The sequence below is a fragment of the Ochotona curzoniae genome, unplaced genomic scaffold (assembly GCF_017591425.1).
Source record: "Ochotona curzoniae isolate NIBS_2020 unplaced genomic scaffold, NIBS_Ocur_1.0 contig_50, whole genome shotgun sequence".
Taxonomy (NCBI): Eukaryota; Metazoa; Chordata; class Mammalia; order Lagomorpha; family Ochotonidae; genus Ochotona; species Ochotona curzoniae.
In genome coordinates this window covers 1810975-1825399 of record NW_024466446.1, presented here as the reverse complement: position 1 = coordinate 1825399, position 14425 = coordinate 1810975, and the positions used below count along the sequence as shown (strand labels likewise).

The following is a 14425-nucleotide window of genomic DNA, read 5'->3' as shown; positions in this document are numbered from 1 at the left end:
GGTCAGGACAGAGAACAGAGGCAGGGGACAGAAAAGCCACTTGGAGAGGGAAAATCATAAAAACTACAAAAGCTTCATCCAACTACAGCAAATACCAAAAGAGGCTGAAACATTCTACAACATACCATAAACAAACCCTAAAGTTGGAAAAATCTGAAAATTGAGGTACACGAGAACAAAGACAGGATATAGAGCAGACCTGCAGTACCAGTGCAGTCATGTCTTTAACAGCTTGAAAAAGGAAGAAGTATCAACTCAGAAATTATACATTCACCAAAACACCACTCAGGAAATTAGGCTGAGATCGTTTCTTTTAAACCTTTCTTCTTGGATCCACCAAAAATCTGAAAGCATGTATGACCAGCACCCTTGGAACTCTAAGAAATGAGAAAGTTTTCCAGATGGAAGCAGGGTGGAGGTGGAGAAATGACAAGATCAGTAGGTCTGTACTGTGAATTTTCAATGGAGACAAAAGTAAAGCGCATATGACAACAATGCCAACACAGAGAACAAGGTTTGGAAATGCAGTATTCTAAGATTTTCACACCATGTGTAAAACAACCAAATGTTGACAAGCACACTGACGAACCACATTCTACTGGGGACTGGGCATTTGATGCTGTCATTAAGATGACACTTAAGATGTCACCATGCAAATGGAGCACCCGAGTCAGAGTCCTGATGCTTCTTCCCGCCCAGCTCCTGATAACGTGCATCTTTTGGGGTAGGAATTGACAGCTGAGGCATTTAGGTCCCTGCCACCCACACAGGAGATCTGGAAGAACCTGGCTTTTGTCTGGCCCAGGTCCAACTGTTGTTGGCATTTGAGGAGAGAAGCAACAGGTGCAAGACTTTATCTCTGTGTCTCTCCATATCCCCTTTCCCATTTATCAAATAAATGAAAACCCAAATTAAAAATTTCAAGATTCAAACTGCTTGACAAGCCAGGGAACAGGCAGACACTCCAGGAAATACTGTCCCCGAGAGCTTTGCCTGAGAGCTCTACTGAAGCAGCAGCTTTACAGAAGCCAGAAACACTGGCAATGGCAGGATAAAGACTGGGAAAGCCTTCTAGCAATAAAGAAATGTTTGTACCAGGTGATTATCAAAACCTTGTTTTGGGGAGTAATTCTCTCTCTGGCTCTGACTTTCAAATGAATCTTTAAAAAGGAGAGTGAGAAAGAACAGAGAATAGAGAATGAGGCAATAAGATAATGCAGGAATGAAAATGTGCCAAGATGAGAGAGAAAAATGGGATTTTTCCACTCCGTAATTAATTTTTAAACCTTGCTGATATGTTAAAAATAATAAATTTTGCATGCCTTTCCATAGACAGCTTTTCATCTGAGTTTCACTTTCTAGATCTGGAAAATAAAGCTGGTACTCTGTTTCTTAAATGCTCCACATGATTTTTCAAGATAAAATTTTTCCAAATAAATTAGACCCCTGAAAGGATGTCTCTTGGAAAATTTCTTGACCCTTATAAACTCTAAATCTAAATTTTTGTTGCTTTATTTTCTGCTTAGTTGATTTCTGACAAATGTTTATTCCTCATTTCACAAATAAACACAATCTAAACTCAGGTTAGCTGCCAAACATCACAAGGAAGAGAGACAAGAATCAAATTATGACTCATTCTAAGATGCAGGTAGAACACAGTATGTCTCATTATTAAATTTAACACTTTAACTATTCTAATTGGCAACTCTGATGACTCTTGAAGGATAATTATATTTAATGCCGTCTTCCTACTCAGTAAAAACAGATTCTTACCTTTTTGTATATGGCTGTTGCGTCAGAATCCAAAACAACTATATTCCTTAGCTTTGCATTAATTTCTGTGATCAGAGGCCTCATCACCACCTCGGCATCAAGCCCTAAGGGAAAGAGGAATAACTAACTGCTGGCTCCTTTATTTAAGTTTCAAACTTTGTTTGTGAAATGGCATTACCTTCAATTTTGATTTCAGAAATGTTACGTTTCTCATCCTGAATAAAAATCTGTAAGCATGATAATTCTGCTAAAATCTGCAAGGTAATGATATCTTCATTCGTGGAGACCTTTACAGCTGCAAAGTAAATGCATAAATACTTTACAATAAGGAAGAGCTCTGGTGGTTGCCTCACCACACTCACGAAGCAACAGAGGTGTCACCACAGCACTAGAGAAAACCCAAAGCAGAAACACAAAAACCAGAGGCCAGTGGAGATCAGCTCCCATCTCAGCTGCTCTAGCTCACTGCTGATGGCCTGCGGAAAGCACTGGAAGACGGCCCATATGTCTGGGCCCCGCCTCCCGTGTGTGAGACCTGAAGCAAATCCTACCTTCAGCCTGGACCAGCCTTGACCACTGCAGCCAGCAAGAGAGGCTAACCAATACATAGACCATCTGTGTCTGTCTGCACCTCTCTCCCTGTAACTCTTTCAAATAAATAACTGTTTAATATCAAGTTAATAAAATACCAGACAAAATTCATTATCTGCCTGATAAAAATATCAGAAGTTGAATTTTAAAAATACCTATTTTTTTGATGACATCCCCTTTGTCTTCAGTCTCTGTGACATACACTGAGGTTGGTTTTCCCTCTGCTTGTGGAAGGACATTATTAAGGTAATTTATTGTATTCAGAAGTGCTTCAGTATGTAAATGAATATCCAAAGAAGAAAAATTCACCTGCAAAACAAATGCTCTCACTTACATGAAGACTCGAACGAAGCTGAACTCATAGGAGTTGAGAACAGAACATACAATAAAATTAAAAATTCAGCTTGGTCTCTAAAAAACACTAAACTTTGGGTACAAAAGATAGTTCTGTAAATTGTTTTTACCCTCAAAGATCTAAGGGGTTGTTAGAAAAGAATATATATAATATACTTAAGACATCCAGCATCTAACTGAAAAGAAAGTATCCTCTCAATTTAATCAACTGTAATCAACTGTATCCTCATACCTTAATCAACTGTACAACATTGTTGTAGGCACTTTTCAAATTAGGTGCAGCTTTTTCAACCTACCCAAAGAGAAAACAAAGCTGTTAGAATCTTGGACAGGTGTACTGGAGTAAATAATGCATAATGGTTCTAACATACATTTATATACTTTTTCCAGGAATTTATATATTTTTTCACTTTATTTTGAACAAGCCACCCCTTTACCAAAACAAAACAATTTGGTAACCATAAGCCTCTATGGCACACAGCAAATATTTAACAAATATTATCTAATATTTCCTCTCCTGGTAATAATGTAACATCAAGTATAAGAAACAATTACTCAGTTATCAACAATTTCTCTGAATTTCTTCCTCCTGTATTTGAAAACAAAACTTATGACACTGTAGATACGTAATCGAATGTTTTTCTTTACAAAAAGAACTTATCACTAGTACTGCTTTTGATAGGCAAATCAAAACATACTCATTTATACAAGAAAATATGATGTACACACATAAATATTATAGTATGATTAAATCAAACTAATTTACAAAGCCATCGTGTCAGCTCTTTTTTTGTGTATGTCAAGGCATTTGAAAATTCTACTCTTCCTGATATGACTGATTACTATAGTCGCCTTGTTCAGCAACAGTTCTCTAAACCCAGTCCTCCTTAAGTATCAGGCTGCTCCCTTTGCTCAGCATCTCCCCATCGGTGCCTTCCATCCTCCACAGCCTCTGGGAGCCACCAGGTACTGGTCTACTGTGCCTAGATTCAACTTAACGTACTATCTTTCAGTCATCCATGTTGCTGCAAATAACATAATTCCCCCACCCTCCTTAAAAGGCTGAATATTTTACTTTTTTTTTTTTTAATCATATTATATCATTTAACTTTCTTTAGCTCCAGAGCATTTTGGAAATCTAAGATATTTAACTCAAAACCACCACCCAAAAAATCATAAAGTATTTAACATTAGTAATAGATAGCAAAAGTGATCTGCAAAGTGAAATATTGTTTTATCATTAGTCTTATTTCAGAGTAGTTAAAATAATGCTGACCTTGCATATAAACATAGATCAATGAAAACATGGAATAATGCAGAAAGAGACTGTAATACAAAAAATCTAATAAATAGTAATATAAACATTAAAATGAAGTGTAAGCATTATCTTGCATTATATACAAAAATAAATTCCATCAAGACTAACATTTCTGTTCTTCTATATCCTGTTGTGGGAAAATCAAACAGCAGACCTTGTCTTCTTAGAATACACAGCTTCCTAATTTGCTATAGGAAATTCCTTGTAAATCACAACATGAAACCTGCCCATCGCAACCCAGCACACGAACCTAACAAACAGATAATGGACTGCCTTCTTACCTTCACATATTCCATTGTTAACAGGTCTTCCATTGTGTTATCCAGTGTTGTAACCAAATAAACTGGTTTCTTGTTTACATCTAAAAATTATTTTTAAAATGACCTTTAAATCATAAAATTACTGAAAACAAACGAAGGCAATAATAGTAACTGTGGAAGTGTAAAAGACATTCCTGTGACAATTCTGGCCCTCAGGGACTATCTTACACAACCTGACAGCCTCTTGACTTTTTCAAACTCCCCAAGTGTGTGTAACTGCCATGAAACAGTCACAGCACAATCTCCTCCTCCAATGACTCATAGATCAATCATACTGTAGCATCATTTCCTTCAAGAGGGTTCTTGATTTTCTTTTTCCTTTCTTCAGTGACACATTAATCTATCAGTAGCATGTTATTTAACTTCATGGCATTGTAAATTTCTATTTTTCTTCCTATTGATTTTGAATTGTGACTTTTCATTGAAGGGGATGTACAGTAACTATGAAATGGAGATTAACATATCCAGATGTGAGGATATAATGTAGTATGCATCTCCACTTCCAAAGATGGACTTACAATGAAACTGTTTACTGTATCTTGACAATAGGATGCTGGACTCTCTGCCATTGTCCATGCCTGCAATGATGGACATATGACTGTATAGGAAGAACTATATTTTAGTAATGATATAGAGGAACTAGGTTTGGGGGGTGGGGAACTGGGGAGGGGTTAAGGGAAATCCCAGCAGCCTATGGAACTGTATCATAAAATGATAAATAATAATAAATTGTTCCTATATTAAAAAGGGTACTCCTTTTATGGTTTGGACAATGATATGTTAGCAGGGAGAACACTACAGATACAATAACCACATCAGTGGCTCCCAGGAATTCCAGGGGTGCAGGAAGTGAAAGTGGAACACAGAGGATGATTTGTAGCTCAGTAACTACCTTGTACAGGAGGACAACGGTGGATGTACGCCCTCAGACGACTGTAAAACATCAGTGTGGGTCCCACTGACCCCGTGGACTACAAGCAATAGGGCTGTGCTCACACAGGCTCATCAATTTTAACAGACATGCCACAGTGTGGTGCGGGTGCTGACAATGGGAGAGGTGATGTGTGTGTGAAGACAGAGTACGGGGCGGGGGGGGGGGGGGATATCTTTGCAGATGTTACATCAAAGTTATTTAAAAAGCTTGGAATGTCACCTCTACTAATTTATTATCATGCTATAAAGAAGTTTAATAAAGACCAATATTCTATGATTAATAATTATCTTTTGAGGAAAAATGCAAAAAATATCAAAGAAGAAATGCAGTATAAGCATGTATAGAACACAGGAAACACTGTCACCTTAGCGGTAATACATTCATTGTGATTCTAGAACACAAAGGGTTTGCGGTAAACAGCAGCCTGTCTTTTTCTCTCACACGCAAGTTTACATACTCACTGATTTCCTGAAATATTAACACCTTACATTAAATAGCAAAAGGGTTCTGAAGATGTGATCTGGGTTATGTTTAAAAAGTGAATGGCCTGGGTTGTAAAAGTATGTCCAATCTAATCACCCAGTATGTCAAGAACAGCAACAAAACACAGAAATTCAGGATGACAGTGCGTGAAGAACTGATGCCTGGTGCTCAGTGTTAAGGGGCTACAATGTGTAGAGAACCAGAGGTCTCCCTGAATTAAATACAGTCATCAGCTAGTGGGAAGAAAATGGGCAATTAAATCTCAAGTAACTCAGATTTAGTGAGCATCTGGGAAAGGAAACAGATTCCTGTTGAAGTCCCCAGAAGAAAAAACAAAACACTGCAAACACGCTGACTTTTGTCCACTGAGCTTTGGATCAGATTTCTGCTTTAAGGAACTTTAATAAATTTGAGTTATTTCAGACAATAAGCTCATAGTAAATTTTAGGAAAAGCATTAGGAAACTAATCGTTCCTGTATTTTCAATTAGATTTAAAATCCTTAATGAAAAGATTTTTTTCCTCCTCCTTTTAGGACTACATCCTTGAGTAACCAGGATGAATGATTAAAGGTAGAGACTAACTCTGTCTGACAACCTGCCTGTGGTCTCTCCCCCAAGCGTTCATGTGTCAGATGTGGTACCTAGGAGCTGGCATTAGGGCCTAATGAGTTAAAGGTTCCACCTAGGACACGAGTCTCCAATGTGGGCATCAGTTCAAGTCCAGACTGCTCCCACTGGAAAGTAGCTCTCTACTAATACACTGGGTCAGCAGGTGGGGAGCTGAGTCCTTGGCCCCTGTTCCCACACACATACTGGGGAGCCGAGCCCTTGGCCCCTCTTTGCACATACACTGGGGAGCCGAGCCCTTGGGCCCTGTTCCCACAGGCAAGACCCAGATGAACCCCCTGGCTTTGGCCTAGCCAGCCCTGGCCACTGTGGCCACTTGGGGGGTGTACCAGCAGAAGGAAGATCTCTAACTCTGCTTTTCTGACAGAACAAATAAACCTTTAAGAGACGCCATTATGTCACGAGATGTGCACTTTTGAGAGGGGATTAAGGTAGTTTGTGCGGTTCCCTGTTAGTCCTCATTAGATCTAACCCTAATTCAGTCTTTGGCTTCCTCTCATCATGTGATATCCTACACACAAAATTTATCAAAAAAAAAAAAAAAAAAAACAGATTCTTACCCATGTATTCTGGGCATTTTAAGCAAAACTCTTTCAAAAATGCATTTGCTTTCAAATCAAATGTTCTGATCTCAACTTCTGTTCCCAATCCTAATATATCAAGTTCTATCACAGGTAGCTCACAATCTCCAACAAGGCGGCAAAACTGAATCAGAACCTGTGGAAGGAAAGCAAAACCATGTGTACGTGTGCTGTTCAGATCTATGCAGTACACATGATACAAATTACATGGATCTGAGTACCTTTATTTTCCCACACATATTAAACATACACATGTATAAATAATCACTTTGAAAGCTACGAATTGAATAACTACAGTATATCCTGTAAACTCCTGATTCCTGATTAAGAAAGGTAACTCCAACAAAAAAGACTGAGGAAGTACCAACAGCAAGTCTGGATTAGTTTAACCAGGATTTAAAAAAATAGAGGAGGAAGAAGAAACAAGAGCCCTTGTTAGTAACGAGGCTGTGTAAGGAAGGTGTAATTAACAGCAAAGGAAACAGTTACAATAAGCCATGTTAATTTTACCATAGTACATACCTCTGCTACTTCAAATCGTATTTTAAACTCAGTCAAATTTACAGAACGATCCTGTTTTTGTGACTTTCTGTGTCGAATACTTTTAACTCTGGTTGGAATTTGAGGAGTTACTTCTAAGGGACTACATGGTGCATCATAAAATTCCTCCTCTGAATCTAAATTTCATAGAACATTGCTTAAGTCAATAATCAAATTGATCAAAGTATCAACATTTTAATTACCTTCCTGAAATAAACATTAAAAACACTAAGGTGTATTTTAAACCATATAGAAAAACACTTGAATCACACCTGGATGACAAAATGTAAAATAAAAAAATAAAATCTTCAGCTTACAAAATATAAACTTTTAAAAATTATTCATCTATTTCAAAATTTCACAAAAAATTTTACAGCAAGTGACAATTTCGACGATTACATAAATCGTGACTATTCAGTAAGAAATGTGAATATGCCCACTTGGCCACAGCAGCAGAGGACTCCGTCACAACTCTGCGTTTAAACAAGCCTGTAACTGAGCTAGGTGTAGTACCCCACTACCTTCTCTTTTCTATGTCTATTATTTTGTTTCATGTGATTTCAGTTATACACAATCACATTTTGAAAAGAGTTTATTTCTGAAATTTTTCATTTAATAAGACAATTAGAACAAAATTCTAAATTACATGCTGTTCTGAGTAATGTAATAAGATCTGCCATGATTCTGTCTTTTGTCAGGATATACCACAGGCGTAAACGGCCTCCCTGCAACCTAAGAAGGCTCACTGGAATAAAGTGACAATTAGGATCTTAAAGTTAAAAATGACGGAGATTTAAGTGAAAGAACCAATTAGACTAGAACAGAGCCAGCACTGTGGCTCAGCAGGCTGAGCTGATGCCCACAATGCCAGCATTTCCAACTGCTCTACCATATGCACTACCTATAAAAACCATTCAAGAGTTAAAGAAAGCTAAGTCTGAATAGAGCCTTGATAATCTAATACTGAATTTAGAGTAACGATCTCATGAGCTTGGCTTCCCCTTAGACCATCAAATACAAAACATTTTCTAGTAAGCAGAGAACCAATATGGTTGCTACCATCATTTAACAGCTAGTTCATTTTAAAGTCTTATAAACAAAGAATTTTTTTTCCACTATGGCCAAGAAACATAAGATACCTAATAACAGGAATATTACTAACTTGCATATGTGAATATAGACTACTAAGACTTTTAATTTAATAACAAAGATGGCTTAACATTTTAAAAACATACTGCAGCAACAAAAATGTGCAAATAATTAAATCAAACATTATAAATTAGACATCTCCAAAATGTGGTGGAATCTCCTAGGCAACAGCTAAGAAAATGATGAGCAACATTTCAGTGGTCCTAGGAGCCCACTTTTTACCATGCCCTCCAATAAGATGAAAACAAATCTACAAAGCAAACTTAGGGAACATCTTGATTTTACATCAAAGGAATTTCTATGATATTCTTGAAAATACACACTGCTGTGGTCTGAATTACTATTGCGGTTAGAGACTGTGCAATGCCAGTGCCTGTGTAGCATAAGGATGACACTGTATAGATCATTCTCACAGAATGAAGTTCTGAAAACAGCACACATTTCCCTCTGGTAAAATTAACATTTGTCAGGAAAGCTGTTTGTAATGGGGTCTTTCTCTACAAACTGCAAGTTAGAATGGAGAAGGAACTAACACACCTTCCCCTTGCCACCGTGCCTTCCCTGTCACCTGCTCTGTGCTCTGTACTTACCTCCACGTTAGCCCCATCAAGCAACCCCAAATCTCTTCTCCTTTGCATCAACCCTAACTGGTATGCAAACTCAAGCTTTAATCATCCCTGAGTTACTCAGTCCTGAATTTCTCCCAAATACACATGAGATATGTTGATAAACTTGCTTGCTCTTAATATTCTGTTACAGAAAACCCAGTATGTTAGAGCAAACAGGTATCTTCATTCCCTTCATGGTCATTTGAGGAAGATATGCCTCAAAATTGAAATGATTTTATACACGTATAAAGCGGGAAAATATTCATAAGCAGTTTCATTTTACCATCTTCCGCAACAGAAGGAAGCTCCAGGAGAGTAATTCTTTTCTGTGTAAGCTGTGACGCTCCCAAAGAAATAGATGTGCGAGTCTGAAAGAAAAGTCATTCACTGTCAATTAGCACCAAGGACTCTATTCAAACGTCTAAAACATTCTTGACCAAGAGGCAATCAATTTGAAATACCTGAAAAAATCATCAGATGAGAATCTGAAAAGCACATTTCCTGGGTGACATTCAGCTGGCAGGACTTTGGCTAGCATGCTTGTGCCCACCACAGCGCCTGCTAACGCAGAACCTGGGTGGCAGTGGGTAACGGTCTGTGCCTGGGCTCCTGCCGCCCCATGGGCAGGGGTCAAAGAGTGCATGGAAAGATGAGCACTTTAAAAACCCAGGCACAGACTACAGGGAGTTACCTTCTAAACATTCCCTGTCAACTTCCTAAAGTATCCTTGTAAGAACACACAATTCAGTATTCTATCACCAGGAAAAGTAGAAACCACTGTACAAGCATAAAAAGGTAAAATACAGATGTACACATATGGTAATGACCGTGATCGTGAAAAGAATACAGATTCGGAGCAGCAAGTATCTAACAGTCTCATTTATATACATATGGGACGGGTTTGTGTTAGTATATACCATGAACATTTTCTAAGACACTTAACGAAAAACTAGGTTGTAAAAGTAAAGATCCATTTTATTTTATACTTCTCCCACTTACCTACACTTTTCATCATTTCATCAATTTCTAACTTTTTTACCTTCTACTCAAAATCAATTGCACAACTGTTTGATTCAAAATCAACACAGCTCTTTCAATAACAGTTTTTGAAATTCATGCTTTTATTATTTCTGAAAATAAAATTACCTGCAGTGGTTTGACGGGGGCAGATGCCTCTGTCACAGGTTGAGGCTTTGGAATGCTGTCAACCAGTTCCAGAATCCCTTGCAGTTTTTTATCCGAGATTCGTAAAGAAACAAGGGGTAACTTTCCAGAAACTTTGAATCTGTTTTAAAAAGACAGGAGCCAGAGAGTAAGATCTCTACATAAAATAAGAAGGAATCTGAAGGACCTCCCTGGCTTGGTCAGGCCAAAGCACCAGGGAGTGAGTGTGCAAAGAGCCCGGGCTAGGGGCATACTGGGCAGGCTAGGTCACAGCTTCTACCTCTGGCAGAGGTTCTCTGAGGTCACCGTTAAGAGGAAACAGCACATGCCAGGGCACAGGGAACCAGAGATGCAGGCAAGCAGGACCAGGCTAAGCTGCAGAACCTGATGGCATGTGCAAAAACTGGGGCTGCTGGAGGCAGGCCAGGCAGTTCTTCAGAGCTGCTCCAACTGACTAGGCAGCAGCACCAGCCAGTGTGCGCAAGAGCTGGGACTGACCAGGCAACTGTACCCACTAGTACATTCCTTGGCTGGTACAGATGGTGGACTGAGCACGACCCTGCACCACCTGCTGCACTTGAGAGCAAGCACTAAGCACCTCCCAAGTGAGCTTTCTTAGGGGACTCCCCAACGAGATCACTGCACTCAACCCCTGACCTCAGGGAAAATCAGACATGTGGTCCAACCCACAGTACATGTTGCAAGACCAGGCCACCTCAGTTGCTGACTCTTGTTGAAGAACAGAGAGCACAGCCAGATGCAGATTAAGGACAAGACAGCCAGCTCATCTAAGCCCAGAGAAGACTTTGAGGATTTCATCAAAAGATGGAAAGGTCAGGCTCTTTAACAAGCACCTGGGTCTGCGGGCACACTGAAACAGACACCTGCAGCTAAGAGGCCTTGTAACTAAGCCAACTACTACTCAGAAAAACCAAGGCCGTTCAAGTAACACCCCTGGGACATTCTTCCCCACATCGGAGCCTCAAAGCTAACGTCAAATGACCATCTCCATCCCCAGCGCTAATGTAATGACAGCAGGCAGCTGGACACACATCTTCCTTTTCTTACCCCATCCCTACACAGGAGGGAAATTGAAACATTCATCTCATTCACTTCCCTCCACCCCAACCCTCTCCATCATAATAGTAGGCCCACGTGGGTCTCCAACCCCCTCACCTTAGCAATAAATTATTGAAACAAACCAAACAAAACAAAATACTTAGCAAGGAGGTGAATAACTGGAACCATTTTACATACCAGCAGGAATATAAAATGGTGCAGCTGCTATGAAAACAGTAAAGCATTCCTCAAACCCTGAACACTGAACTACCAGATGACTCCACAACTCTACAGCATACACTCAAAAAGATGGAAAATACGGACTTGAACAGGTTTTGCTTACAGTACCTTCATTTTAACAGCCAAACTATATAAATCAATGAATAAACAAAACATGATATGTACAGGAGTATTATTCAGCCTTAAAAATGAATGAGGAGCCAGCATCATGGCCAACTGAGTTAAGAACCCCTCTTGCAACAATGGCATCCCGGAGTAGGGCCAGTTTCAGTCCTGGCCACTGTGCTTCCAACCCAGCCTCTACCGACTGTGAGCCTGGAAAGCAGCGCAGTGACCCAAGCTCGGAGCCCTGTCACTCAGGGAGGACACCAGGTTGCAGTACATGGATCCTGGCTCTGGCCTGTGTGAAACTTGGCTGTTGTGGAGATTTGGAGAATAAATCAGTTCATGGAAAACCAATCTATTTGTGTCCTTTTTCCTTTCAAATAAACAACAACAACAACAAAAGACATTCTGATACATGTTACAATGTAGATGAACTTAGAAAACACTGAGCTAAGTAACCCAGATAGAAAAAGACAAATACTGCATAATGTCATTTGTAGGAGATCCATAGGACAGTAAAACTGATCAAGCTTAAGTCACAGAATGATGTTTATCAAGGTCTGAAGGCAAAGCAGAATGAAGTATCACTATTTAACAGGTAGAAAATTTCAATTTGGAAGACGAAAAAGAGTTCTCAGATGGATGGTGGTAGAGGTTACAAAACAATGTAAATGTACTTAAGGTCACTGAACCACACACTGAAAATTACTTCAACGGGTGGATGAGAGGGAGGGTGTGTGATTTCGAGGTGCCTATACCCCGTACTAGAGCACCCAGTCTGTTGGTTACTCCAGGTCAGGTCCTGCTCCCTGCTAACTTGAACTCTGCAAGGCAGAAAAATCTTCAAGTACGTAAGTCTCAGCCATCCCTGTGGGACGCCCAGATGGAGTTCTGGAGCCCTGGCTCCAGCCCGACCCAGTCTTGGTTGTTGTAGGACTTAGAGCAAGGAAACCAGTAAATGAAAGATCTCTGACACTCAAAAAATGAAATGAATACCAGTTTAAAAAGGTAATTCAAATGGCAACTGTTACATATGTACATTTTTCTATGAATAAAATGAGCTAATTATAAACAACGGTTTTGTTTCATATAAGGATTACTGCAAATCCAACATGGCACAACACAGACAACACCTACTTGGGCATCTTTGTGTCCAGGAAAACCATGGCCTTCGAGAGCTCCACATTGAAGTGCATAGGGACCAGAAGGTGCTGTGTAGACACGTTGAGTTTTCGCGCTTCTTTCCAATTATCTCCTAATTACAGGAAAAGTCGATGTTTACCATTAGTGTGACTTGACAGCACACCAAACCGAAAATCAGTATTATACTTCAACATCACATATGACACAGGGTGGGAAAACTGTCCCACACGCACAGCATCTTCATGTCACATTCCCAGGTACACACAGTTAGAAGGTTAACTTTTTCACTACTTTTCTTCCAGTGCTTCATAATATTCACTATGTTCTAATAGAAAAACTGTTTTAAATGCATTTTTAAATCATATCAGCTATGCATCCACTTACAGCAATCAAGTCAATCCATTTGACTTACTGAAAACACAACATGGCAGCAAGAACAAGGGAGTGAGAAAAACTGAGGATCTCTAAGAATAACTAAAAAATTCAAGATTTATAACAATGTTTATACTTTAATTCTCATAGCTGTGTGTAATCATATTTCAGAAAACCGACTTCAAACTCAATTTTCCTCTGGACAATATGCTAGTGATACAGCCGAAATTCAATATTCAGGTCCACTAACAAGTGACCCTCTTGGCAACAAATTGGAATGTACAATAAGGAATGGTTAAATAACAAGATAATTTCTGTTTTAAGCGCCCTAAATATTGGCAGAAAGATGAAAAAGATAGCTGGATACAAACACATAAAGAAGGTAAAAATACCACAAAATAAACCACAAGCACATTACTTACACTGACAGACACATACAACGAAAATAAGCCTTCAATTAAAAGCCAGAGCCTATGAAACTGTCACATAATGCAATGTAATTAATAAAAAAAAAGAAGCACTCAAATATTAAAAGTGCTTATGCCTCAGTCGTAAGATAAAGGATGAGATTTTACCTGAATTGTCAACTTCTCTAAAACAGGAATATTAACAATCATAAAGAAAAAGCATCAAAAAATTATAACAGACTAATGAGATCTAATTAATCATTTTCACTTATACTACTTCATTAATGCCTAATAATCTGTTGTTTTATTTTTCATGATGCAGTTCCATAATTGCTTAGTAATTCTATGAGTCATAAGTCATGGAAAAGCAGCCAAGAAAACACAAATTCCTGGTAACAGGTAATAAAAAGGATATTACCATAAATTTTAAAGTTATATAATTATCAACCAATTTCCTTCACTTCCCATTTTATGGAAAACAAAATTTATCAAGAACCATATACTTCAGTATGTATCAAGATAGTCTCTAACAAAAGTAACCACAATAGCAAAACAAAAACCTGCTTTAAAAAGATTAAGAACAATTAACAGTCATCAAAATCAGCTCCAAGGAATTGCAATAATTCTCTGGCAGTAATAACGAAATATTTCTAAAA

At 38.7% G+C, this 14425-nt stretch overlaps 1 protein-coding gene across 5 annotated transcripts in view; it reads right to left on the bottom strand.

Moving 5' to 3' along the window:
* The window catches only part of VPS13A (vacuolar protein sorting 13 homolog A), a 118219-nt gene that overhangs the window by 68070 nt on the left and 35724 nt on the right, over positions 1-14425 (bottom strand). For 4 of the 5 annotated variants that reach the window (XM_040988780.1, XM_040988781.1, XM_040988783.1 and 1 more), the window contains exons 22-31: positions 12985-13102; positions 10426-10564; positions 9563-9647; positions 7505-7659; positions 6962-7118; positions 4318-4397; positions 2951-3010; positions 2520-2673; positions 1952-2068; positions 1774-1877 (exon numbers count right to left, since the gene is read on the bottom strand). In XM_040988780.1, coding sequence (XP_040844714.1) covers positions 1774-1877; positions 1952-2068; positions 2520-2673; positions 2951-3010; positions 4318-4397; positions 6962-7118; positions 7505-7659; positions 9563-9647; positions 10426-10564; positions 12985-13102 — 1169 coding nt within the window. The remainder of the gene's footprint in view (positions 1-1773; positions 1878-1951; positions 2069-2519; positions 2674-2950; positions 3011-4317; positions 4398-6961; positions 7119-7504; positions 7660-9562; positions 9648-10425; positions 10565-12984; positions 13103-14425) is intronic. The other variant, XM_040988782.1, reaches the window with a different exon arrangement.